The sequence below is a fragment of the Pezoporus wallicus genome, unplaced genomic scaffold (assembly GCF_028554395.1).
Source record: "Pezoporus wallicus isolate ANWC-B61680 ecotype Strahan unplaced genomic scaffold, APGP_CSIRO_Pwel_v1 contig_818, whole genome shotgun sequence".
In the NCBI taxonomy this organism is placed as follows: Eukaryota; Metazoa; Chordata; class Aves; order Psittaciformes; family Psittacidae; genus Pezoporus; species Pezoporus wallicus.
In genome coordinates, this window is record NW_026636248.1 from 1,882,371 (window position 1) to 1,909,396 (window position 27,026).

At 42.0% G+C, this 27,026-nt stretch overlaps 2 protein-coding genes across 3 annotated transcripts in view; one reads left to right on the forward strand and one right to left on the reverse strand.

Annotated features, from left to right (window-relative positions):
- Positions 1–390: 390 nt before the first annotated feature.
- RIOK1 (RIO kinase 1) lies at positions 391–16,655 on the reverse strand. Its single transcript, XM_057399284.1, has 17 exons — positions 16,572–16,655; positions 15,213–15,408; positions 14,379–14,469; positions 13,571–13,640; positions 12,834–12,876; positions 11,531–11,623; positions 10,447–10,559; positions 10,247–10,327; positions 9,621–9,707; positions 8,949–9,086; positions 8,203–8,306; positions 6,302–6,408; positions 5,144–5,209; positions 3,474–3,593; positions 3,223–3,276; positions 2,097–2,237; positions 391–591 (listed from the first exon to the last, which is right to left on the reverse strand). The coding sequence occupies exons 1-17, from the start codon at positions 16,640–16,642 to the stop codon at positions 481–483; spliced, it is 1,686 nt and encodes a 561-aa protein (XP_057255267.1). The 5' UTR covers positions 16,643–16,655; the 3' UTR covers positions 391–480.
- A 5,400-nt stretch (positions 16,656–22,055) lies between these two features.
- Positions 22,056–27,026, forward strand: part of SSR1 (signal sequence receptor subunit 1) — a 109,054-nt gene continuing 104,083 nt past the window's right edge. For both annotated transcript variants that reach the window (XM_057399299.1, XM_057399298.1), the window contains exons 1-5: positions 22,056–22,190; positions 24,311–24,429; positions 25,290–25,377; positions 25,555–25,817; positions 26,461–26,537. In XM_057399299.1, coding sequence (XP_057255282.1) covers positions 22,106–22,190; positions 24,311–24,429; positions 25,290–25,377; positions 25,555–25,817; positions 26,461–26,537 — 632 coding nt within the window. In that variant the 5' untranslated portion in view covers positions 22,056–22,105. The remainder of the gene's footprint in view (positions 22,191–24,310; positions 24,430–25,289; positions 25,378–25,554; positions 25,818–26,460; positions 26,538–27,026) is intronic.

The window sequence follows — 27,026 nt, forward strand, 5'->3', positions numbered from 1 at the left end:
ACAGGGAGGCAGCAAAGGCACAATGTCAGGACGGTTATCCACAGGTGACTGCAGAAGACAGCTAACAAAATTTGCTTCCATACAGCAAAGAAGGCATGGGCCTTTGAACAGCCATTCCTCCTCCTCCAGAAATCTGTTTGAACTCAATTTTTGAACAGCACTCTGCTCTGGAACAAACTGAACTAGCTTGTATGCAGTGTGAGGCAGGGGAAAGACCCCAGGAACAAAGCAATGTGAGTTTAACAACAGGTTAAACCTGCATAGGCAAAGGATTTTAACATGCACAAGTGTTAAACTCGCTCTTTCCTTTGAAAAAACCAATAGCATACTACTCTGTTCAAACAATTACACCATGTTATTAACAAAATCACTCTCAGAATTAATACTGTATGTATATAAATAAAGGATTTTTAATTTTTAAAAAGATGGTGACTAAATAACCCACAACAAACCATCCCTTTCCCCAAGCCAAAGCTGACTTTATTTGCCTTTCTTCATTTTTGCAGTCTTTTCTTTCCGCTTCTTCACATGCTTTGGGATTTTGTTTTTTCTCTTCTCTCTTTGGGCTTCTTTAACCATCTTTTTCCTTTCCTATAAAGAGCCAAACAGCAATCATTTAAAGCCAGAAGAAAAAGAGAGATTTTTGAGCAGGTCAATCAATTGTTATATTAACAAGTTAGTTAACACACCACATAAAAGTGAGGTTAACAGGAAGAAATAAAAACTAAAAGTCAATAAGGAATGGTGAGGGGAAAGAAAAAAGGAAGTACAGTTTGGAGGTGGAGCTACAAACTGCACACTGGTAATGGCAAAGCAAAATTCAAACTAGTTAAAACCTGAGCTTCAAGCGACCTTTGAAGAAAGGGAACAAAAGACACTCTTAACTCATGCTATTTACACCGAAGATTACAACAGGATGCCTGATCTAAGTTTTCTGCTACCCACAGGACTACTGTGTTTCTATATGTTATGCAAAAACACTGACCCAGTAACTACGGGTAACTCAGAACAAGCTGATCATCATCAAGATTGTCAAGAAAAGGTGCTATGCTACTGCAATATACTATAATTTGTGCCAGACAGTAAATAGACTACACTCAACTAGAAAACACCAAGTCAGCCTAATACGACTTGGGGATCAGAGTAATTGCTGCTAATCAGTTGTTCAACCTACAACTGAACACACAGGTTACCAAAAAACTCATCTTACTCAAAAAGAAGTCCAAATGAAAACCCACCTATAAGATGGGAAATGATCAAGACTTGCCTGCTTCGTATCTGAAAGGCAGGAGCTCTAGATTGACAGAAAGTCTCCAGTAGAGCACTACATTTTTATCTCACAGATATGGAATGAATTAGCCTACCTTTCCTAGGAAGAAAAGCCTAACAAGCAAACACCCAAATCTTGAACCCGTTAAGCCCAGCAAGTTTCATCCTTCTTTTGCAGAGCACCTAAAAAGCTGCCAAAAACCTCTCACCCATGGCTGATACTCTGCAGAAAAGCCTCATGAAAACAGAGCATACTTGTTCTGCATTTTGGAAAATAAAACCTTAAAAAAAAAAACACCAAACTCAAACCATAAGCCCTTTGCATGATTGTGTTACATCTCTTGCCCACAGCAAAGCTAGCCAGTCTCTACTAATGGTACTGCAAAAGCCACTGTGGTACAAACATTGTCATCAAGTCTCCAGTTCTACAGATCAACTGGGCTCGGCTCCCTGGGCATAAGGAGTTTAATCAGGGACCACAAACCTGAACAGCAAAGCCTGGAAGAGTAGCCAGAGGCACTGAAAAATTGCCCAGGCTTCACTAAGTTCTGCTTTGTGTACCCTTAGAATTCCCTCCAGAGATCTCTCTTCTAGCTTTGTCTAGGCTAGAGAGAGCTATGTTATATGTTCCTCTACATTAAAAAAACATACTAATAAAAGCATGCACAATGAAATTCACTTTCTCTGCTCTCATTCTGCACAACACGAAACATGCATAATTTGCTTCAGACAAGAAGTAGCAAGGACCACTCAGAACTACGTTCATATTTTTTTCCTATCACATCAGCAGAAGTGGGGAAAAAGTCAACAATTCCTGGACCGCCGACCTTTTTATCCATGCCAACTTCAGCAGGTTTATCTTTGGGATGTACAGATTCTTTACAGCCTGAATCAGAGTACTCTGAGCTGCCATCATCATCAGAGTCTGTTTCTGACACATCTGCCTTCTTTTCAAGAAGGGCAGGAATCTGTAATATATATCAAAAGAGAATTGTATCAAACAAAAAAAAGACTAATGACAATATATAGACACATAGACACTATATACATAAAAAACCCAAACCAGAATCTGCTGCAAAGAAATGCTTGAGCAAGCTTGTCTGCTCTCCTTTACTATAGCCATCACCCAAGTCTCAAGAAAAAGAATGAAAAGTAGGTTAATCCAAACTAAGAACAAAGAATCTAGAATGTGCAACACAGATTTTTAGGTCAGGGATCACACTGCAGCTGTATTGGCACTTCCAAACTAATTTCCATAAGTTAATCAGCGATTTGCTAACATATGTGGAAGCCAATTTTAAATCATGCCTGGATTATACCCAAATCTACCTTGGGGGCACTGTATGTACACTCTATTGTGAGCACACATATCTACACTGGAAAATTCATTTGATTCACTGTGCCACAGCCTGATCCCATACATTTTTATATATCAGAACATTTACAGAGGAGAATCCACACAGGGCTTCTGCCTTTAATTTAATTGCTACAAACTAATTTGTACCCAACTTCTTATCCAACATGCTTTACAGAAGTGTCACTGTCAAGTACTTCAAACATAGTAAGGCATAATATCTTACACCTTATATTGCAGGGTTGTTCTTTGAACCCAGGACACACAGTAATTACAACAAAGCTACCCTGAACATAAAAACACTTGCAGTCATGCTACAATTTAAATCAATTAAGTTTTCCGTAACTGGAAAATATCTGCCCTCCTCTCCACCTTAAACATCATGGCCATAGTAAGGATCATCATTTCATTCTTAAGCAACCCATCATCAGCCACAGTGCACGGAAGCAATTCATGAGGTGCAGACACACTGTCTGGTCACTTTGCAGACAAGAGGCTTCTTTCTTGATGCCAGCTGCAAGACAAGGCATTCACTGTGGTCCCTGAAAGTGCTTTTCTGAGAACAGCTAAAATTAAGGCTTTCAAAAAGACCCTCTTACCTCCTGAACACCAGACAAATCCTTCTTCAGTCCCGTCACAGTCTGGTAGAGAATCTACAACCAGGGAGAGAGAAAGAAAATTACATCATCAAAATACGAGCCTAACCAGGGGATTTTAAAGTATGGCACTAGATTCAGTACTCCACACCTTGGTAACAAGGCTTCTGGTTTTGTTTGTTGCTATCAGTTTCCAGTAAGAATTCTCCATATTCCCTCCCTCTTTTTTACAGTGTCTCAGCATGTCTACTTACATTATCTTGCTGAACATTCAGTGCCATGTCCTCTTCTTTCAATTTCATCATTATATCCACATCTCTCTCATAGTTTTTAACATCGGTCAAAGTTCGAGGTATGTAAGCCTTCTTAAACACCTAGTAGAGGGAAAGGAAACACAGGCTCTCTAATTTACATATAGTTTCATGATGTTCTTTCCTCCTAATTGTGCATCCTTAAGAGAATAATCATGAACGATTTCATGGCTCAGAGAAACTAAAAATACAGACTATCTGTTTTTTGCAAGAGAGGACTTATCATGCCAGCTACATATTATTGATAGATGATGACTAAAGGCTGCTTTCTTATCATGACTACCACCAGGCACTTACAAACTTCTCCAATCCTTCCAACTTCCTCTCAACTTGAGCCATATTTTATATTCTAAGGATTTCCTCTAATGTTTTTATTGTGATGTTTACGATGCCTTCAGGAGGAAACTCCATTAAAATGCACTGTTAGAACTTGATCTCTTTATATAACAATACCTGCTACAACCTACAATCCAACTCACAAAAGGTTCCTGCAGCAGTACAGTATGGTAAAACCTAACTGCAGTATGAACACCACCACATTTAAAATTTGTCATGCACTCTTTCTGAAACAGTCCTCCAGCAAACTTAAGTCACTACCAGATCAGAGGGGGTATTTTGCTTCTCTTCTTCACGGCATCAGTTCAGTTCCAGTAGAAACTCAGTACGCTTTACGATCATAGCTGCTAGACTAAGTGCTGTGCAAAAAAGCAGAGACTTCAACCTCCACAGAGCTTGCCCTTAATCAGCTCTACTCTTGTGATGAAGGGAGTAGCACAAGCTAGCCATGGTCACATGAGAAGTCTAAGTATCTGAGCCTAGAGTTCAGAAGTTGTATGCTTAAGAAACAAAACAAAAAAATCTTTCCTTGGCCAAGCTTGAGCCAGCAGCAGTTAGTAAAACTTGCAGAGCTCCAAGAGAAAAAGAAACGTCTCTGATAAAACAAGCAGCATTGACTCCAAAGATATTCTCCATGTGAACCAGTACAAATAAGTTCTCAGTGATACAAATTCTGCTCAACACAGAGTTGGCTGGGGGTTTTTTGTTTGTTTCATTTGGGAGAAAGGAAAAACTTTTCCGAAACACACATATAAGACAAAGATAGAAATTGTTTTGCTTTACATCAAGCCTTTTCAGAATGTTAGCAGTTTTCTGTAATGGACTTGAAAAGGCTTCACTTACTGTAAAAGTAAAAGAGAGAATCAGTACATGGAAGAACTGAATTGGACTGGGCCTGGACCTAGGTAGACAATTTCGTCAATGCACACATCCAAATATCCTGCTTCTGAATCACTGGTCTAAAACCACCTGCAAATCACATCTATCCACTCCAGTTTTTTCATTAACTGAACATGAATTGGGAAATATATCAAGGGACCTAGCTTCATGCAAACACTGGTTTAGGAAATGGAATATTTGCCTTCCAAAACCTTATCATTGTCAGGTTTTACACAGGGCATCTCTTAATGCTTCACATCTCAACTAGCTCAAGACATCTCTATCACAAACAGCGATTTGCTTATCAACGGTACACTTTGCCAAATAGAAGAGGACATTTTTCATTGTTTAGAAAAGGCAACGTAAATATTAATTTTGTAGCAAAAAACCTCACTTACTTCCTCATCCACTTTATCCTGGCTGGATCTTTCCTCCTCTGTTCTTTTGGATGCTATTTCCATTGCCTAAAGAAACATAAAACAATACAAAGTCATCACTCTAGAATCGCATCACTTAAGCCAGTTAACCATTCCCATCTGTGTTTCTCCCTGTATCCCATCCACGCTGTCACTCACAAATACTCCAGCCTCCCCTATGGCAATGCCTTGAGCGACACCTAGTGGTAAGCAACGTTTCTACGAAGCACATTTGAAGCTGCAGATCTGCTCCATTAAGAGGGAAAACATGCTTGCTGCTCCTCCCGGACCGAATTATGGCAGGCTCAGCATGACTACAGGACATACCAGTCCAAGGAGAATACAGTGAGCAGCGTTCAGTCCTGGAACTTGGCTCTTCTCACACATGGAGCAAGCAAGACGACACAGCACAGCTCTGTTTTGTTCAACCGCAACATGATAGAAAGTACAGAGCACCTGGAAAACTCCACGCTGTACTGGTATTTTGACCACAGTCACATGGTCTTGACCACAAAAGACACATCAAATCTTCACTCTGAACATAGTATATGTGTTTGCCATTTCTCTTGTGTTAATTTAAAAAGCTCTGCCAAACACACAGTCCCCCCTTTTTAAAGAAACATCTAACTGGGAGCAGAAGATTGACAGCTACAGATGAAATACATGGGTGCGGATAGCAGGTTTCCACCTCCTGAAATCAGTGTGTTTTGCCAGCCAATAAATTTGGCTAGCAAGACCACATACCTAGGAGTAACACTGCCCTGAGTCATTTGCTTCCTCCCTCAGCCCACCCTGCTCAAATTTGTATCCTTAACCCCATTCTCTATATAAGCATGGTCATATTTCTGCAGAGCTTCTTGTTGCCACAAGAAAGAACTAATTTAAAGCACCTGAAACAGCCATTTGAGTTTTCATGATGAGATATTTAGAGAAAACATAGAATGAAAGTGATGACATCCTATAATGGTATAAACAGAAAAGACCTGTATGCATTTCTGCATACGATCAGCATAATATGATGTCATGTACCAGCTTCCTTGAATAGCAGGATGAATACTACATGACATGAAGGACCTTGAACTAGGTCTGATTTTATTGTTCATGTCCTCCTACATAAGCAACAAGGCCATGAGGTCTTACCTTAGACAGATAGTCATCAATGTTCTCGCTTGTGATAGAAGGATCAGTGATAAACTCAAACAGCTCCCTCACAGTCATCACTGCAACATGGTGCTTCTGGAAAAAGTCTACCAGAAAACAAGGGCAGAGACAAACACCATAAGTAATTATATGTAACATAAGCAGCTGTGATGTTAAAGTGACAGTTACAGCAAGCCAGCAGCCCTGATGACTTGGTGAAGTCTCAGCAGCATGTACTGCACCATATTGGGTTTAGTTATCAGATGATTCTTGGCCATCTGAAAAAAAACTGTTCATCTTCCAGATGCAACAAACAATGAAAGGAGAATAACTGGATAAATACAAAAGCCAAATCAATTTCAGCAAGGAGCCAGACTGAATGGAGTAGGGGCTAAGCAGTAAAAAATTCAAGACGGGTGTAGTATTTGCAGTGACTAAGATGAAAAATGTATTTCAAAGAATAACAAATGGAGACCTCAAGCTTTTACAAAAGTAAAACAGAAGTACCCACTGAAACACAGTACAGACTAATGACTTCCCTAAAAGGGAAGATATTAGCATACCAGATTTTTCCTCAGTAACACATTCAGAATTGGTTCAAGTATAACCAAATTCAGAGGCTGTGCTTTTGCACTAAAGAACAGTAATGAAAGACACTGCATACCGCTTAATAAGCGTATCCCACTAAAGTTCTCAGATTTCTCCCCATGAGAAATTAAATCACAGAAAGAACAAAGAAAGACTTCGTTTGGAGGCAGCTCTCTGTGCCCATGGAACCACAAGTCTCTGCAATGATCACAGCTAGGGCAGAGCAAGGTGTTTCTCAGTCTCCGTAGGAGGACTACGCAGAGAAAGTTGCAGTGACAGAAAGCAAACAAAACACCAAAACCACTGCAGCTCACTGAAGCGCTAGGACACTTAGCAAGAACAAGCTAAAAGACATGAAGAAGAGCAAGGGTGCAAGTATCTGAGCCAGAAGGGGGTTATTAGAAATCCATGAACAGAAAAGGAGCAAGGAAAAACAAGCAAGCACACTGGCTATCAACAAACACACAGCATCAAAATGCACACAGTTCTATTCCCACAGACTTTCAAAAGTCTCTGAAAAATTAGGAAAAAGTCAATGGTAAAAGAAAGGGGGGCCAAAAACAGCTCGCAGGGACAGACTTCTTGCTCTCAGGGAGAAACACACCCTGCCAGCTGTGTGTCTGTTACACAACATGCATATTCACACATGAAGACCAAATTTTCCAGAGAAAAATACCATGAAGGTACCTTATTTATCAAAATACTATGACAAGTGATAACATCTCTAATAAATTACTCCAAGCCTTGATCCCCTCATCTGACCTGGACAAGTAAGTGCAGGGAACTTTGTAACGCATGGTAACTTCTTGCCAGCTGAGGAATTTCAGATGTGGATTCCACCCACAGAAAGAAACACAGTAAGTGGGCAGAGTCCTTTAAGAAGGGAAGTTAAAACTGGAGTGGGCACTGCTGCAGACTGGGACTGACCTCAGATCTATCATATTTATGAGCTCTTAGAATAGTTAGGGTTAGAAATGACCTTAAGATCATTTAGTTCTAACCCACCTGCCATGGGCAGGGATGCCTCACACTAGACTATGCCACCCAAGGCTCTGTCCAACCTGGCCTTCAACACTGCCAGGGACAGACCTCACTTTGGGCAGATGATTTCTGGCAGGATAGGCTGCACTCTTCTGAACTTGGACCAGTACATTTCTCCCTGAGGAAGTCATGAGAGCCTAGGAGAGGGAGTATTTTAATGGAAGTTTGACAGCCTCTACAGTCAGTTATACCTGAAAGAACAGAGGTGAACACAGTTCACCTTCCTAAATAAACCAGCTATCAGAACCAAAGTTGAAGTGCAGCCCACTCACCATTAACATTGGCACAATCCTTACGCAGGAACTCCAGTGCGTGTGGGTGGTCATGTTCCACAGCCTGAGACACATCAATGATGTACACATCCCCACTGTGGTACCTGCAAACAAAAAACCAAAAAAATCCAACACGTGCAGAGCTGCACTAACTCAACCACTGTTACATGGGAGATTATGAAGGGGCATGGAACAAACTGTGCTTTAAACTTAAGAACCAGCAATCTCAACATATTTCTCTATCATACACCTCACATATTAGAACCAAAGTGGCTTTTTTGTGTCAAACCTTTCCAACCCTCTACACGAGCTTTATTATTAAACTTTAAAGAAATCATCTTCCCATGAACACAAAAAGCAGCATTACGAGTAGGGGGAGAAAAAGGAAAAATAAAAGTACCTTATTAATTTGTTCTCTAGTTGAGAGTTTTTGTTTGCAAGGGGGTTGCGGTTTGTTGGGTTTTAGCTTTCTTTTTTCCTCTTTGTTTGTTTGTTTGGAGTTGGGTTGGGGTTTTTTTGGTGGTTGGCTGGGGTTTTGGGGTGTTTTCATGCGCAGTTTGTTGGCTTTTTTTTTTAAACAGAGAAAGCTCAGATCTGGGTCAAAAGCTACATAATTCATTAAGTTATAAAACCAAGTCACAAAAGGGGCCCCACCCTCCCCCAGAGGTAGATTAGTACTCTTACTTAGATGTTGCCAATGCATACATTTTAGATGTCACAACTTGGAGCAAAGTTTAGAAACATACAGCATATTAAATTCACTGAGATCTGCGTGAACAAGTCTGGCATCTTGGTACATTCTTCTCATGTATTGGATGATTTGCAGGTACAGCTCCCGAACTTTGGAGTCAGATAACTGAGCATTCTTCAGCAGAGGAGCAGGCCTTCAAATTACAATACAAATAACAGAAAGTGAATACTTTTTCCTTCTTCATACCAGCTGCAAATGCTTTAATTCTTGTACCTGATCTTCATGCTCAGTGTGTCAAGCAAGTCAGTATGAGCAGCTAAGTACATGGAGCCAGCATGAAGAGCAGCAAAGCACGGTATAAGCTTGCCAAAGATGCTGGAGCTCTGTTTTGTGAGTTAATTTGGACCATGCCACATAAATGTTTGTACTACAAAATGATGAGCTATCTTTATATATGATTAGCAAACCTTTCCAGTCTTAATCTCCAAGTAAGCTTATTTATGAATTCATTACACACACAGCCAAGGCTTCAGAATCATGTAGATTGTCTGCAGTAGTAGTGGCAAATGTCTGGGTATTCTAAAAGTTACATGCAGATGGAAGTGTAACATGTTAATTTTATAGGCCTAAAGTAATAATAAGTAAAGCCAGAGAATTGGTTGGTTTGGTTTTAAGAAACCTTTGTGGAAAACTACTAATAAATATTTGATTTTCTAAGGTTACTTACCTATCACCTTTACCAATAAAGCCCATGAGAAGCACATGACTTCTTAGCATAATTGGCTCTGGGCAAGGTATCTGGGCTGTGTTCAACCTGTAACACAGGAACAAAGCCACAGAAAAATTAAAACGAACTCTACTGTTTGCATTGCACTTCTGCCTATAGGAACTCTGTTGCTTTAAGCATCATACACAGGAAGAGCTCCTCTACTCAGGAAACTCTCATTTGTTAAGAACAACTAGGAAATGAAAAAAAACCACAACCATTTTGGCTCTGACCCTTCTCTAAGCACACTTGTGTCAGACAAAGAATCTTTACACAGTTCAGGTTAATCCTAGATTAACCTGTATCATGCACCATGTCGTTCCTCAGCAGCAGTTATTTCTAGTTTTTCCTCACTTTTCAGTCGTATCAAACTGGGAGTTTAGACACTGAAAAGCTTAGAGCAAGTCAAAGGAGTATCTTTATTCCTCCCTCCCCTTTCTTTTCTCCCCCACAGGGAAGCTTAAGACACTTTATGAATACCCCAGAGACCTAGAAGGTAGAGGTAGCCACAACCTAGCAATAGGAGAGTACCTCCTATAAAAGTTTCAGATACCTTTTGATGCTCAAATAAAAACTGGACTAATCACCTTATTAAATTCCTCATTTCTTTTTCAGCCCATGTCTTCACCATTTTTCTTGGGTTGCCTTTACAATATCCATGACGAAATCTTTAAATAAAGAAGCCAACAGGGACTCTTAGCTAAACAATGCAGTATTAGCACCAGTGACTTTACCACCTTTCAAACAATGCCTTTTTCCCAGTAAAACCAGGCAGGAATCAACTCACCTGAATTCACCACTCACATACTTATCCCGATCTTTAAACATCAGGATAGATGTTTTGTAAATCTTTATTGCTCTGTTCTCCCCACTTGCAGTACTGGCATGATACACATTAGCCTATCAAATTATAAAGGGAAGAAATAACATTAAATAAAAACTCTTTAAACCAGGATAACCTCTCCTTTTCTCTTTCCAACACCTGGGAAAGATCTGATAAAATGATCTGATCTCACCCCAGCCTCTACATAGCACCCAGCTGAGTGCACAAGGGCAGTTTACAGGAAGTACATGAGACTGGGTAGGGGTGTGAAATGCATATGAGACAAAAATAACAATGCACAAGAAAACTCCACCTCGTTCACATTTTGGAGACTGAAACAAGCTCTTGTGCAAAGGGTTAATTTGAGTCGGTGCACTACTTTGGCTCTAAAGCATAACCCAAATACCTCATATTGACACCTCTGCACAGGGTGGAATTATGCCTTTAATCAGCATCCAAGGACTTGGAAGAAAAGCAGATCTGCCCAGGTGGCTAAGCATTCTAGGACTGATTTATTAATTTACTTGGAAACTTGTTTTCTGGTTTTAATTATCTGCAATATTACTTGATAATAACAGCACGCAAACATGCTCATTTTGTAAAAGCAATGAAGATTCAACAGCATTTTAAACAGAATTTTGTTACACCATTTAGATACTTCCATGTCTGCCGACATGTGGAGCTGGTCTGATCTGCATGTAAGAGAGTCTCACGTGAAGAAAGAACTACCTGGCTTTGTATGTTTTTTTATGCACTGTTTAACAGCATGTGTACATATATACATAACCATCAAAAAATTTCAGTTGCAGCATACAATTAACAAGATCCACAAATATAAGATAACATTTAAGTATTCTGAGAAATCTTTCATACTTGGGGAAACTTGTTTTCTATAAATTGCATTTTATCTTAACATAACTTCCTACCAATCAAGCAACACAGAGAAATAAATAGTGCTAAACCCTAGTATTTCATCTGTCATCATCTGAGCAGCATAAGCTTCTACTTAGCTTACTAAGACTATTATACCATTTGTAATAAAACTTACTTCTTTCCCTGTGCTGATGCAGCCATTGATTTCTGATATGACACCTCTAGTTAGCATCTTGAACAGAATCATCCGGGTCCTTGGATCTAACACCTCAAATTTAATACAGAATAGTCAGCACAATGGATGTCTTTGAAGAAGAGAAAACCTAACAATACAGTCCAGACTTAGCACCATATTAAAGGACCCATGGCATCAGACTATTCTTAAGGATCAAATGATAATCCAAACAGCAACCACTCTGAATTTTCCCATGATTCTAGAATGATACTTTACTTTCTTTTTCAACATTACTTTTCTCTTTCTTAAACTAAGCATATGTCCTTGAGCTACCTCTAGAAGAGACGTAAAAGAACAATTTCCCCACCCACAGTTGCATTCAATGTGTTAAAATAAGTTTTCTCTTGATACACAGCTATTATAACTGGGATAGAGCAGCTTTCTGGCCTTCAGTCAGTAATATTTCAGTCTTGCTAAAGAAGAAAAAACCCAAACCCAGCATCTCTTTATTGCTCTTTGGAATTTAGTACGAGTTTAAGATGGAATTCTGCCTTGCAAAACATAATGCTAAGCACAAAAATAAGCTAAAAATGTTTATGGAAGCAAGTACAACCTTCATACAAGAAACAAAGAAGAAACAGGTCAGTTCAGGATAACCTGTTTCAGCTGGGATAGAGCTCATTTTTTTCATAGTAGCTGGTACAGGTCTGTGTTTTGGATTTACTGTGAGAATAATGTTGATAACACACCAATGTTTTAGCTGTCAATAAGGAGCGCTTGCTCTAAATAAAGGACTTCTCATTTTCCCATGCTCTGCCAGTCAGGAGGGGCACAAGAAGCCAGGAGGCAGCATTGGCAGGACACCTGACCTGAACAAGCCGAAGGGACATTCCATACCAGAGATCGTTCTGCTCAGCATCTAAACTGTGGAGTCTGGCTGGCAGCCACTGACCACTGTTCAGGGACAAGCTGGGTAGCAGGTGATGAGCAGTTGTATTGTGTATCACTTGTGCTTCCCAAATCTTAATCCTCTTCTTCTCTTTTTTTCCTGTTATTGTTATTATTATTTCTATTATAATTAATTTAATTTCAATTATTAAACTCTTCTTATCTCAATCCACAGGTTTTATCTTTTCCCATTCTTCTCCCCATCCCATTAAGGGGGCAGAGAAGGAGTGAACAAGCAGCTGTGTCTACTTCATTGCCAGCTGGGGTTAAACCTCAACATCATTTTACTGTTGATTCCACAATTTCACATTATTTATTCCAGTCAAAAGATAAATTTGATGAATTAGGGACTTACCTGTTCTACTGTTGCTCTGTCTGACTTGTCTTTGACTCGATACCTAGCAAAAGTGAAAAAAAAATTATACAAACCCACATATGGATTCAGTACTTCAGAGTAAAACATCACATTCTCTATCACTGATGACAGCCTCCAGAAGTAAGGCTTTCAGTTCATACAAAAGCAAAGGTTTCTCCTGCAGGTGAGAGGGACTAGGGAGAGAAACCCATAAACATCAGTGCCCTTCACTCTTATAGTATCTTATTGCCTCCTTTGAACTATGCTTATTCAGGAGAAAACAGTATCCGTCTTAACAACTTAGGGCTGTAAGCTGCAGGCTTAGTACCACCTTTCCCTCACCAAATCACAGCAGAAGGAAATGATGAAGGAAGAGAAAAGGCTTTCAGTACCTTTTTAGCCCAACATCTTAAGGGCCTCTGTTTAGAAACAGGATAGCAGCAATAAAGTAGTCTCTTTCTAGTGGAATGACACCCATCACTTCCATCTTACTACACCAATACAATCAGATGTGCTACCAGAAGCAGCAACAGAAGAATCAAAACTTTGGAATGATTCACGCAATTGACTGGGAAACCAAAAGATTTAAATCAAAAGGCAAACTGCATGCAGACTGCTTACAGATTTAAGTTTTTCTTAACAAATTTATTCAAAACTCAGGTTCACACTAGGAAATAAGAACTACTCTTCTGGGTTCAAATTATTTGATTGAAAATAGAACCACGAATAATACTCACATGTCTGCTTCCTTCTGTCTAGACTTTTCCGTGACTCTGTTTATAACAGAGTCATCAAAATTCAACTTATCTGAAAAACGCGTAAGATAAAAGAAAAAAAATCCAAATAAGTTTAACAATTGCCCCTATAATTCTGTGGCCAGTCAATATGCCACAAAACAATGTTAAAAGACAGGTGGAGCTCTCTGTAACAAGCACAGAAGCTTAGCTACATACTAAAGTTAACCTAACTTTCCACTATGTCTACACAGATGACTGAGATAGTCCCAGAGACCTGGAGATGCAATGCCATCCAGAAGTAATGCCCTTTGGATAACGCTTCACCTTTAAAGTTTTCTTCCTTTTTCTTATCACAATCAAATGCAAATTTTTAAGTAATAGCCTCCAGGATTCTTTCCGCATGATATATTTTAAATGGCGTTTGATTAATGGCTAAATGTATAAAAGCTGCTGTATTTTGGTATATATACCAGCACCACTCTTTTGAATCTTCATTTTAGAACCACTTCATTATAAAGGAAAACACAACCTCTGCTTACTACCCTGTCAAAAGCCCCCAGTCACATCTAGCCCTAACAGCCTAACAGGCTGACCTGAACTGGCATTTCCATCACATGGTAAACACCAAACTACACTGGCTAGGACAGCAGCCCCTTCACTCATCACAGAAAGTCTACCCCATTTTTTCATCTGTTTGACAACTGTTAACTCACTCCAGTGAGTTCTGGCATAAAGTAAGCTAAATTAGTCTGAGAATATCACAGAGAGGTATCTGGTTTCATAAAGACAACAACGCAATTATACTCACCTAAATTAATTTTATGTTCAAATTTCCTTAAAGCCTTGTCTGTAGGGGTAGACATTTTTGCTGAATAGCAACTAGGGGTCTGTTTATTTGCCTGAAACAAAGGATTTGTTAATGTAAGTTGCCTTCCTAAATAGCCCTTTTAAATACAGACAATATCACTGGAAAAAAAATCAGCTCAAATGCCTATTCCTAGAACTAAAGAAGGAAAACCAGAAAAGGTGAGGCAATGAATTAACATTAGATTTTATTTAATTCAAGAAATTAAAATACAGGTGACGCACCAGTTAAATATTAAAAAAAGTGCCCCAATTCAGAGTTCTTTTTAATCTGGAAATTCAGCTGCAAGTCTTTCACTTTAATACTTTTCCTATCTGTAACAGGAAGAGAAAGAGCAGACAGAAGCAAGGAGAAAAATGAGAGGAAGAAACAAAAAGCTAATAACAAGCAGGTATGGTCTTAATTTTAAATAGAAAGGATGAGGAATATGCTGAAAACCACAGAGGATAAATATCAAAAGGTAAGCAAAATCAGCAGAGATCAGCCCGGGCAAGGAAAGGAAAGTTGAAGAAGGTAAGGAACAGAAAGAAAAGTGCAATGACAAAGAGAATCCAGTGATAGAGTTTGAGAAAAGGAAATGAAGCAGAGCTCTGGCTACATCATATATATACACATGGCATGGCAGATGAACAAGAGTCAAAGGAAGGGCATTCTCTCAAGCTAAAATTTTCCGTTTGAATTTATGCTCAACACAATACTAATGAAGAATAATGCCTTCAGGTTAGCCCCATTTGCTCTCAGGCACCCTTTATACTCACAAAGTAGCCTTCAACACACCTGAGGATTGCATCCACCAGCAGTACTGTGGCACTTTGTGAGTCTTCCCACTTCATCATCCCAGTCCCAGTCTTCATCTTCCTCTTCATCGTCATCATCACCATCTCCTTCCTCAGTGTTAAATTCTTCACATATGCTTGACTGGCAGTTGGTGACCTCACCTTCTTCAGCTATTTCTGTTTCTTGTGCAAATTCACTTTAAACAAATACAGATGTTTGTATTAGTACAAGTGCTTGTTACAGTCATCAGAATTTCAATACACTTATCTCAAGAGACGATTTCACAAGGTTAGCTCTCCATGAGATGTTTTTCACTTCACCTGTCTAAAAGCAAGCATATACGAGGATGTCACTGCGTTTAAAGGCTGGACTACATTTAAATTATCTTCTTCACCACAGCAGTGCTGCCTTCTAAGTTGTTCTGCAGTTACACATATTTAGATCCCTCTGATTCCAATCAGACAAACATGTTAGATCAGGCCATCAGGCTCCTTCATCAGAGATGAGCCACTCTGCTTGCTGCCACAGCAGATCACCATCTGACAAAGTATCACACAAAAGTCCACCAGAGACAGCCAGACTACCTGCTGGTAAAGCAGGACACCAGCACAGTCTAAATAACAAAAACAAACAAACAGTTAGACCTAAATAAGAATCTGTGGGAGAAATAAACCATTTTGACTTACTTGGGCCTTAGTGTAGTACATCACTTTTCTTCTGCCAGAACAAGTATATTCTAAAGCAGACTCTCTGCTGGTACGTGACATTTAATTAAGTAAATCATAAACTGGAAAGAAAACGGCTTGCACCCATAACACAGACCATTCCTTATTCACTCCCTGCTAAATACAAAAAGCTCTACGCTTTCAGTCCAGCAGAAAATGGGCTTTAATTCCAAAAAGAATCAAACCGATCTGCTGTCCTCAGCAACTCACTGTTCTCTTACACTGTTTCCCATGCTCAGTTACAATCAAATACTACCAAGGTGAGATCGCCTCTAGTACCCCGAGCCGGCAGGTGCGTCTGCCCATTTTAGAGGTGAAGCAGAAAATTACAAGGAACCGAGAAAGCAAGCTGAGAGCGCGCACGCAGCCTCTCCTCACACATGCTCCCAGACCTCGCGCAACATACCCACCCCCTCCGCCCGGCCTCCTGCCCTGCCGCCGGGCGCTCCCCTCCCCGCTCGGCGCTTTTAACCGGCCACGCCTGGGAGAAGAGGCACCCGAACAGCCCCTCACGCCGGCGGCTCCAGCAGGGCCTGCCGGAACCGCTCGGGACACGCCAGGCAGGCCCGTACGACCTCGTCCCCCCTCCTCAAGAAGCCAACACCCACCCAGCCCTCCCGCCACGTCCTCCTACCCGTCGGAGCACTCCGCATCATCAAACTGGCCGGGCACGGCCTGGCTCATAGCTAGCGCCCGGTAATCCATGGCGATGGCGGCGGTAAACCGCGCGGTACCCCTACGGCAGCGGCAGAGGGACTGAAAGCATCGAGAGCGAGCGAGGGCTCGCAAGTGAGGCGCGGCCAACCCGCCCGCTCCTCAGGCTCCGGCACGGGAATTGGCTGCGAACGCCTTACGTCAGAAGCCTTAAAAAGCCTTGGAACCCTCCTCTGGGCTGTAAAAGGGCATTTGCGCAACAGGTTTTTAGGTGGTTACCGCAGAAACATGAGTGACCATCTACAGCCTTCCAATATCTAAGGGGGGGGTGGGCGCGCGCGCGCGCCTACAAGGATGCCGGAGATTGACTACTCGTCAGGGAGGAGAAGGGGTTCAAACTTAAAACAGCAAAAGTTCAGGTTAGATACAAGGAAGAAGTTCTTTACTGTGAGAGTGGTGAGACGCTGGAACAGGTTGCCCAAAGGAGTAGTAAATACCCCATCCCTGGCAGTGTTCAAGGCCAGGTTGGAAGGGGCTTTGAACAACTTGGTCTAGGGGAACCAAGTTCCTGCAGGAGAGTTGGAACTAAATGATTTTTAAGGTCCCTTCCAACCCAAACCATTCTAACTGGATGTTTATGCAATTTGGAGCTCAGCAAATTCTGTATTTTTAGGTGTATATGCATCACCATGAGAGGGATTTCAACTGCCATGCACTAAGATGAGTTACAATAACATTTTATCTATCAATATAGATAAAATACATAAGCCGTGGAGTAAATGCTGAAGAGGCAGTCACACAGATTCTTCAACAAAAGTATTAATGCAGAAATAGTCTCTCCCTTATGCATGTAAACCATTATTTGCCTTTTGCTGACATCTTTGAAGAAGCACACGCATCTAGGAGAACCATTTAATAAGTTCAAAGTAGAAACTGGAAGCATGAAATAAACTTTATTTATAGTCCACTGACTTGATGAATGCTCCACCTTTTTGTTAAACATGTTATGAAATTGAAGGCATTCTCCCCCAATAATTTTGCCTGTAATTTCTAACTGAAAAATTTTAAAATGCAAGGATACAATGCTTGCACATAACTGTGACCACACACAGAATTCCTGTGGCATTGACATAAGAGATGTTAAACCTAAAAGTTGCAATAACGGCCATCATTTTCCATACTTATTTTGTTAAGTCTGTGAATACATACACAGAGCAGTCTGTGCAAGAAGTAGCTTACTTCAGTTTTCAGTGTCTTTTAAATTGTAAATTGTTTAATATGGGTAGAGTACTTGGCGCAAAACAACCGCAACCTAGTAGGCTTTAAGGCACAGCTTTAATATTGCAGTCTGGGCTAAGTGTTTTACTAAAGCTAGGCAAGGTATCTCAATTATTTTCACAAGCACTTTTAATTAACACCTTTTTGCGCCCCTACCACACACAAACTCATGTCAGAGCACCACACCGGTTAATTAGTAACACCAGGATCAGCTAACCCAGATGGAAAAGCAGCACACGAAGTACATAGTCACTGCTTAGACAACACAGAATGTTCCAGATTCTACAGTTTTTCTAAATGGAAAAACTTCTATAGCATCCTAGTGTTCTTTCACTTCCCCAAGAAAAAATATTTGCCTGCCTGCCCCCTCCCCCCCAAAAAAAACAAAAAAATCCCCAAACCATCAACTAACCAAAACAACCCTCAAACAAAAACCACATTAAAAAAAAAAAACACAAAACAACCAAACTATGACTAGGTTAAGTCAAACATGTTTGGCCAAATATTATTAAGTTAAACAAATTTTAGGTGGGTGACTCCCTTCTGAGGGGAACAGAAGGCCCATTTGTCGACCTGATCCATCCCACAGGGAAGTCTGCTGCCTACCTGGGGCTCGGATAGGAGATGTTAAAAGGAAACTCTCTGATCTGGTGCAGCCCTCTGACTACTATCCGCTGCTGGTTTTTCAGGTTGGCAGTGATGAAATTATTACAAACAGGGCAAGAGCAATGAAAAGAGACTTCAGGGCCCTGGGACAGCTGGTTAGAGGGTCTGGAGCACAAGTGGTGTTTGCCTCTATACCTGTTACAAGCAAAGGTGAAGAGATAAATAGGAAGAGACTGCAGATCAATATATGGCTACGGGACTGGTGCCAAAGGCAGGGGTTTGGGTTTTTCAATCATAGGCTGCTATATGAGACACCTGGTTTGCTGGTGGCAGGTGGGATACATCAGTCCCAGAGGGGAAGAAGGTTTCTGGGGCAGGAGTTAGCAGGGCTCATTGACAGGGCTTTAAACTAGGTAGGAAGGGGGAAGGGGAGATAACTGGGCCTGCTGGGGACAAGCCCAAGAGAAACATGCTAGGCTTGAAGAATGGCAGACTAGGGAGGACTCTTAATCTACTGTTTCATTTGAGGGAAAGGATAGTTGTTTAAACCCTATCCTGCAGGGGAAAAAGGGTACCTGGGCAAGAGTTAGCAGAGCTCACTCACAGAGCTCTAGGTTAGATTCAAAGTGCAAGGGGGTTGTAGCTGGGTTTGAACTAGTGGGGCAATGTTCTAGTATGAATGAAGACCAGAAGGCCTCCCGCCTTCCAAGGGTGCCACTAGCATGCTCAGCTCACTCCCTGAAATGCCTGTACACCAATGCAGGCAGCATGGGGAATAAACAGGAGGACTTAGAAGTCTGTGTGCGACCAGTACAGGTTGGGGGCTGACCTGCTGGACAGTAGTGAAGGGGAAAGGGAGCTGGGGGTCCTGGTGGATAGGAGGATGACCATGAGCCAACAACGTGCCCTTGTGGCCAAGAAGGCCAATGGCATCCTAGGGTGCATTAGAAAGGGTGTGGTTAGTAGGTCAAGAGAGGTTCTCCTCCCCCTTTACTCTGCCTTGGTGAGGCCGCATCTGGAATATTGTGTCCAGTTCTGGGCCCCACAGTTCAAGAAGGACAGGGAATTGCTTGAAAGAGTCCAGCACAGAGCTACAAAGATGATTAAGGGAATGGAACATCTCTCTTATGAGGAGAGGCTGAGGGAGCTGGGACTCTTTAGCTTGGAGGAGACTGAGGGGTGACCTCATCAATGTTTACAAATATGTAAAGGGTGAGTGTCAGGATGATGGAGCTAGTTTTTTTTCAGTGATGTCCAGTGATAGGACAAGGGGCAATGGGTGTAAACTGGAGCATAGGAGGTTCCATGTGAACATCAGGAAAAATTTCTTTGCTGTGAGAGTGACAGATCACTGGAACAGGTTGCCCAGGGGGGTTGTGGAGTCTCCTACACTGGGGATATTCAAGGCCCGCCTGGACAAGTTCCTGTGTGATATACTCTAGGTTACCCTGCTCTTGCAGGAGGGTTGGACTAGATGATCTTTTGAGGTCCCTTCCAACCCTTAGGATTCTGCGATTCTGTGAAATTTGAAGACCTTTGCAGGAAAGGTAATATTATGCTGATAGGCAGATAGACTCCACAACTCGTTAGAGTTGTAAAGTACGTATGCTTTTATTCAGCGCTGAGGTGCATGGGGATTGCTCCTCCAAAAGCATGCACACCTTTCCTTTGCCACTCAGTTTGTTTCTATTACATATAATGATTACCTAAACATGAGATTGCTTCACACCTAATACAGATGCAAAACCTATTCCCGTCTGGTATTATAATTAGTTTTCTGGCATTCATCCCATTGGCGCGCCTGCGCAGTGCCTCCTGGTGGTGGTCGTTAGGGGGTCATGAGAATGAAGGCCTGTAGTTCCTCTTCATCACCACGAGAAACCTCTTGCTTTCACGCAGACTCAACAGGGTTTCAGCTCCTATCCAAACCTCAGGTTCGGTACAAGCCAGTTTTGTGTATCTTAAAGCAGAAACTTGTCAAGTTTGCAAATTTTGTTACTCTGGCTATCTTTTGTTCCTTTTCTTTCTAAAGATACTATTTAAACAAGAATGTCTTAAGCTATGAATCTTATCTACTACAATTCTGCCTATCAGCTGTAACTCCTACAATTCTGCTTCACCATTCTACCAACTTTGACTCCTATGGTTCTGCTTCACCAAGCACAGCGACTGCTTAAGTAAGCAGGCACAATGTTAACCCTTTATTTCCTGGTATCAATACCATTGTGTGGGTATTATCTGACTAGAAATACTTTTCTCAGTAGCAGTGGATGTTCTCCAGCTTTCATAATCATGCTTGTCAGTCAATATGTAACAGCATTTCAGCTATTATTTTCAGCACATTAAAAACATGATTAAGATAAAACTTAGCTAGAAAGGTAGATTTTTGTGTGTAATTTTCAGGTTCAAAAAATCAAATGAATAATGTGGAAAATGAAAGACAAGACTACATTTACTATTGCCATTACAGCAACCTACATATGCAGAAATAACCAGTTGAAGTTACTTCAAAATATGGGATGTGACATAACAAGACTTGGGTTTCATTGTACACTGTATACAAAGTGCTGAATTAACCATGGGAGAAAAGAGAAAGCTTGGGCCTAGTTTTGTTTTTTTCACTCAGTCTTGATTGTAGGATTTGGGAAAGCTTTGCATGTCAAAACACCTTGTTTTGTGGAAGAGGCCTTAAAGATCGTCTAGTTCCAACCCATTTTTTTTTCCCATTAAACCATCAAATATATGACTGAAAACCAATTATTCTAAAGCAATGCAGAAGTGCAAGATGTTAATAGCACTTCTGTTTCAGTAATACACTTTACCCCTGCTCCTTCCAGAGGAATGTTAGCATACTGTGAAGAAAACAACCAACCAATCACCCAACAAATCCCAACCACAAACCCCTCACACCTTATTTTTCTTCTCTCCTCACAGCACACCAGCAAAGACAAACCGAACTGCCATACCCTGCACGAAACGAACGCACTGCTAAGTGCCCTCCCTCTCCCACCCATCCATCTGCGGTGGTTCCGACAGGCAGCCCTCCCCACAGGGGCACACAAGCTGCAGCGTCACCCTTCGGGGGAGCAGCCTCACGGGATGCCGCGGGCGCCGAGGGCTCCCTCCGGCGGGAGCTCCACAGCCCCAGCACGAGCTCCCGGCCACTGAGGACTACCACCCGGTCTTCCCTAACAGTGCCCACATCCCACACCCATACCACGCACCCTGCCGCCTTCCTCCACAAACCAGACTCCCGCCCTCGCCACCGCTGAAACAGGGACGCACTACGCACGCGCACTACCTGATGGAGGCAGATACCCATCTCCCTCCCGCCCCCTTTTAGCCCAACCTGGAAACGGAAGCGGACGCGCATGCGCGGGGCGGGGCCGGCGGAGGGGAGACGTGTGTTAAGCTCACGTGACCACACTGCCTCCTTCCCCGGCGGAGCCACGTCCGCTGCGGCGCTGAGGGGCGGGGCGGAGGCGCGGGGAGGAGGCGCGGGCACGGTGGAAGCGGGCCCGGATGGAGGCGGCCGAGGCCGCCATTTAGCTCGCCCGCAGCGGCAGGCGCCTGGCTAGTACGGGGTGTCGGGCAGTTGTTGCTGCTGTTGCTGCCGCCGCCGCAGTCACCATGAGGCGCCTGTCACAGCTGCTGTTGCTCGCCCTGCTCGCCTTCCCCGCCGCCTTGCTGCTCGGGGGCGCGCGCGGCGGCCCAGGTGAGGCGGGGACCCGGTGAGAGAAGGCGAGCGGCCGCTGAGCAGCGGGGCTCTCCTGGGCGATGTACGGGGTGGCGGGGAGAGAAAGCCGGGGCTTCTCCCACCGGGCCTGGGGAGCCCAGTGCCACCTTCGTGATGCGATTGGAAGGAGGAGGTGGCGGTGGGCGCTGCTCATTCATCGCCGCCGTTCGCGGACGGCAGTGGCACGGGATCCCCTCCGCGCACGTGGGCCTCCGCTGGGGCTGTCCTCCTCGGGCCGGGGCTCCCGTGCCGGGTTCTGCCACTGTGGAGTCATGTCTGTGTTCTCCCGGGTGTGCGGGCTTCTCCGGCACGGCGAACCGCGAGTCACGGTGTCAGACTGGGCGCTGCCACTGCCCGGGGCGCCGGGCTCGGGCCCACCCGTGAAATCGGCCTCGGGAAGCCACGTGGGCGCGGCTGCCCCGCTTAAAGCCTACTCGGGGATGTAGCAACTGGTTTGTGTCTGTCTTGGCTCCCGTTCCCAGGCGGTGCTGCTCTCTGCGGTGAACGGGTAGCAGATGCGCGGGCTGCCAGCCTGCCTGCCCACCTCTCCCTTCGCCCCCCGAGCGTCCTTCAAATGGACGAGTACTAATTTACGCTGTCGTGTTATCTGATTCACGGTCTGAAAGTCGCCTCCCTGCTACTAAATCTGGAGAGGAGGCAGCGCAGCCATCTCGCCCTGCGCTTCCAGTGGGCTGCAGCACACCCACCCTATGCATTAGTTCCTTCCCACCGCGGGCAGCTCTCTTCCCGCTATTGCCACATCATCAGCCCGTCTGATATCCATTGAAAGACTAAATTAGGGGGCTGAGAGAACGTGTTAGCACAGTTTCTTCTGAAGAATGCCTGTTACTTGCCTGTACGCTGTTCAGATACAAGGGTCTTAATAAAAAAAAAAAATAGTTTGTAAAATTCTGCATTTGTAGACTATCAAACTTAAAACGTGGTCAAATAAAATTACAGTACGTAGTCTTAAGTGAAGTATTGCACGTGGTCAAGCAAAAGTCTTTGAGTGTACCTTCTAAAGACACTTAAGAGCAGAGATTGTATTTGCTTTTTCTAGCTCTCACTAACAATCCTGAAGTCCTTGTATAGATGTGTCCTGCTCAAGGATTTTTATTCCCTGTAGAAGTTATTAAGTATTTATTTTAAGCGTGTACTCGTAGCAATTTAATCGTCTTCAGGCTTGTGTAATGCAAACATCCATTCGTTTCTACTCTTTCATTTTTGGAAAACATTAGGTTTATTAAAACAAAAATATGCGGGGTTTTTTTGTATGTTAAAAGTTCTCAGCCTAGCCTGCATGTGCTCCAGACTGGAGACAGGCAGAACTTTGTCTGCCAGTATTTATATTAGTCATAGCCAGCCAATGTTTGAATATGTGAGACTCTGCTCCATAGAAGCAAAGAGGCATTGAATGGTGAGATTGCACTTGTCTTGGAGCTGTGCTCTGGAGCCATGCTCTAGGTCAGGTTTCTTTTCGGACTAGTGTTACGGTTCTGTTGAGCGTGTGGGTGTAGTAGTTAATGATATTGATGAGAACATATTAATAAAATACTTCTTTATGTTTTAAAACTTCAATTAAAGTAAGTGCAAAAATAATAACTAAAAACCTGTGGAAGTGTAGGCTTCTGATACTAACAGATGGAAAGGGGACATACTAATTATTTATTAAACTTACTAGTCTTAAAGGAAACAGTACTTATTAATTTTTGGTCAATAGCAGTACCTGTTTTTTGCATTGGTAATGACACAACAAAATCTTCATGCATTGGTGTGTTCAGAAATTAAACAATCGGTTTTAAGGCAAGTCATTTTCCTTCTGTGAATTTATGCATTGCTGTGTGAATGCTGAACTTCTTGGTTTTGAACTTAATGGCAAATAAATAGGTAGTTCAGAAAGTTGTTAGAGCAGGAAAAAGGCTGAAAGATGCACACAGGTGATCACTTGAATGTGACATTTTTGCAGCTGAGGCTTCAAAATGCTGTATTTGCCAGATTTTTAAGAAATTCTTCAAAAATCAGGTTGAAAATGTGTCAGGTTTCTGTTGATTAAGTAGGCATTGATAAGGCTTTCTTGTATTTGCATTTTGTTTTGGTAGGTTCAGGTTTATTAGTTGCAGCTCAGGATGCCACAGAAGATGAGGAAGCTGTGGAAGATACTGTAGTTGAAGATGAAGATGATGAAGCTGAAGTTGAAGAAGATGAGCCAACAGACTTGGTAATTGTACATGAATGCTACTTCATTAGTCTGAATTAGACTAAAAGTGCTTGAAGCTAGATATTTTAGGTATATTTAAATATGAGTTAATTAACATTGTTATTTCCACATAGCTGTTTCCAAGTCTCCAACCAAACTCATGTTCAGTTTGAAGTTTCAGAAGGATTTATCTCTTCTTCCTGAATTACCACGTGAAAAACCACGTGGGGACAGCCCAGTTTCTGACTACCAAAGCTGCAGTTCACACAAAAGAACACAAGTGAGAGAACCAGGTTCTCCTAGAAGCCCTTTGTATTTGTTTTTCAGCTTAAGCTGTGTTTCAGTAAGCTGAAAAGGACATTGGGGTATAGGACTACTTCATTCTGGCCTATTTCATATTGATTGTCAAGGAGCAACAGAATCTTACTACTTAGTTAACCTCAATATTAATTCTGAAAACCTGATTTTGCAGCCCATTTTCATTTGCTACTTTCCCAGTCTCTGACAGTTGTTGACTGTATGTCTGTTGTACCAGTGGCCATACTGCTGTTTAGTTCAGCTTGAACATTTAGATTCTATTCTTTTCCTTCCACTCCCAAACAGAGATATTACTGTTGCTTTCTGATTATAAACATTTCAGCACAGCTAAATGCAGTTCTGATTAGTCACTGCGTCAAATACAAATAGAAGGATAAATGTTGAAAACGATGCTAATTGAATGTAGAGGGAGAAAAGAGTGTGTGCTAATCCAGCCCCAGCAGGACTTGATACTAATGCTTGCCATGGTTGCATGCCTTGATACATGGGATTCTCATGAAACAAGTGTGGTCTTTGCTTCACTGTTCATTATAGGATTTTTTCAAAAAACTCTCTTGTCTTAGACAGAAGAAAAAGAGGAAGAAGACTTGTCAGGAGAACCTAAAGCCTCACCTAATGCTGATACAACGATCTTGTTTGTGAAAGGTGAAGGTAAGAGGTCTGTGCTAATGTACCATCTTCACTGTTGCTTAGGCTGCATCAATCCATGCATTAAAATAAAAAACCCATACAATTAAGAAAGAAAAAAGCAGTATCTGTTCTAGACACTGTTTAGGAGCAGGTCTGGTGTATGAAGTTTCTAATGGTTGAATATCTTTTGTGTTTTAGACTTTCCAGCAAACAACATCGTAAAATTTCTGGTGGGCTTCACCAATAAGGGTACAGAAGATTTCATTGTTGAGTCTCTCGATGCTTCTTTCCGGTATCCTCAAGACTACCAGTTTTATATCCAGAACTTCACAGCTCTCCCTCTGAATACAGTAGTTCCGCCACAGAGACAAGCCACGTTTGAGTACTCTTTCATCCCTGCTGAGCCTATGGGTGGTCGTCCTTTCGGACTAGTTATCAATCTCAACTACAGAGATGTAAATGTAAGCCTGATGTTGCAATTAATTTTAATCTTTCTAGTTGATGTGGAAATGTCAGGAAGGAACTGCTTAGTCAAGTTACTAACTCTTCAAAAAGAGACCGCCTTGTGGGTTTTAAGCAAATCGGAAGATACGCAAGCACAGTAAGAGACTGTCTACATATTTCACAACATTCCCCCATGTACACCTGGTTTTGTATATTGCCAACCTGAATCCCGTCTGCAAACTTGACTTTGGGCAAATAAAAGACCAGTAGTTGCAACCTAGGACAACACTATCCGAAAGCATAAATGGGGATTAAAATAGGGGATTCTTTTTTACTGCAGATCGAAGCTTAACAGGCTTCTGTACCTTTGTGTTTTGATTGCTCTAGTAAAACCCCTTCATATGGAGTATCTTACGTTATAGGAAATGACATATTGAAGGCTGGATGTGACTTTCTTGCTAATACCAAGACTGCTCTTTGTCTTGCACCAAAAAGTTTGCACTTCTTTGTGTGGAGTCAGACCTGCACTGCTTATAAACTTAAGTCTTGTGCAGCAGTTGCTACTTTCTGGAGTTTTTCCAGGAACATGGAAAAGGACAAACATTTGTGTATGTGTTCAAGAAATGAATTTAAAATGTTATGTGGAATCTTTTTTTATAGGGCAATGTGTTTCAAGATGCTGTCTTCAATCAAACTGTTACAATAATTGAAAAAGAAGATGGACTGGATGGAGAAACGTAAGGAGGCTGGGATTCAAGTTTATTTGGTATACTGATAGAAGAGGTTATTGATGGTGCCAGAGAGAATAGTTCTTATATCCTAATTTTATTGAATGTTAGGTCTGCTCTGTTTTGCTGATGGTGTAGCAGGCATTTGGTTTGTACAACAGTGGACTGAAAATACAAACTTTTTCCCTCAAATTGAGTACTGTATTAGTAATTAGGGATCTTCATAATTGCTACTATGTCATTGAGCAGTTTACACATCTGCTTTGGCTCACAGAGCTTAAGCCTGTAATACAGAATTTATGTCCAACTCATGTATTTCAGGTAAAATTACTCAAACCAAAATACACAGACTTAAAATGATTGCATAGTTAGAATGTGAACACAGAGCCAGATAATCAAGGCCTTTTAAAGTTCTGCAGCCACTAAATTGGTATCCTAGCAGTACCTGATTTGCAGGAGTGTACGAAAAGCATATAAAAGATTTTTAAGGCTTTTGTA

Coding starts and splice junctions, on each gene's coding strand:
- RIOK1 (XM_057399284.1), bottom strand. CDS start 16,642: ATGGATTACCGGGCGCTAGCTATGAGCCAGGCCGTGCCCGGCCAGTTT. Junction 12,877..13,570: donor AGACAGAAGGAAGCAGACAT/GTGAGTATTATT, acceptor CACTTTTGCTAG/GTATCGAGTCAAAGACAAGT. Junction 592..2,096: donor AAGTTGGCATGGATAAAAAG/GTCGGCGGTCCA, acceptor GGCTCTTTATAG/GAAAGGAAAAAGATGGTTAA.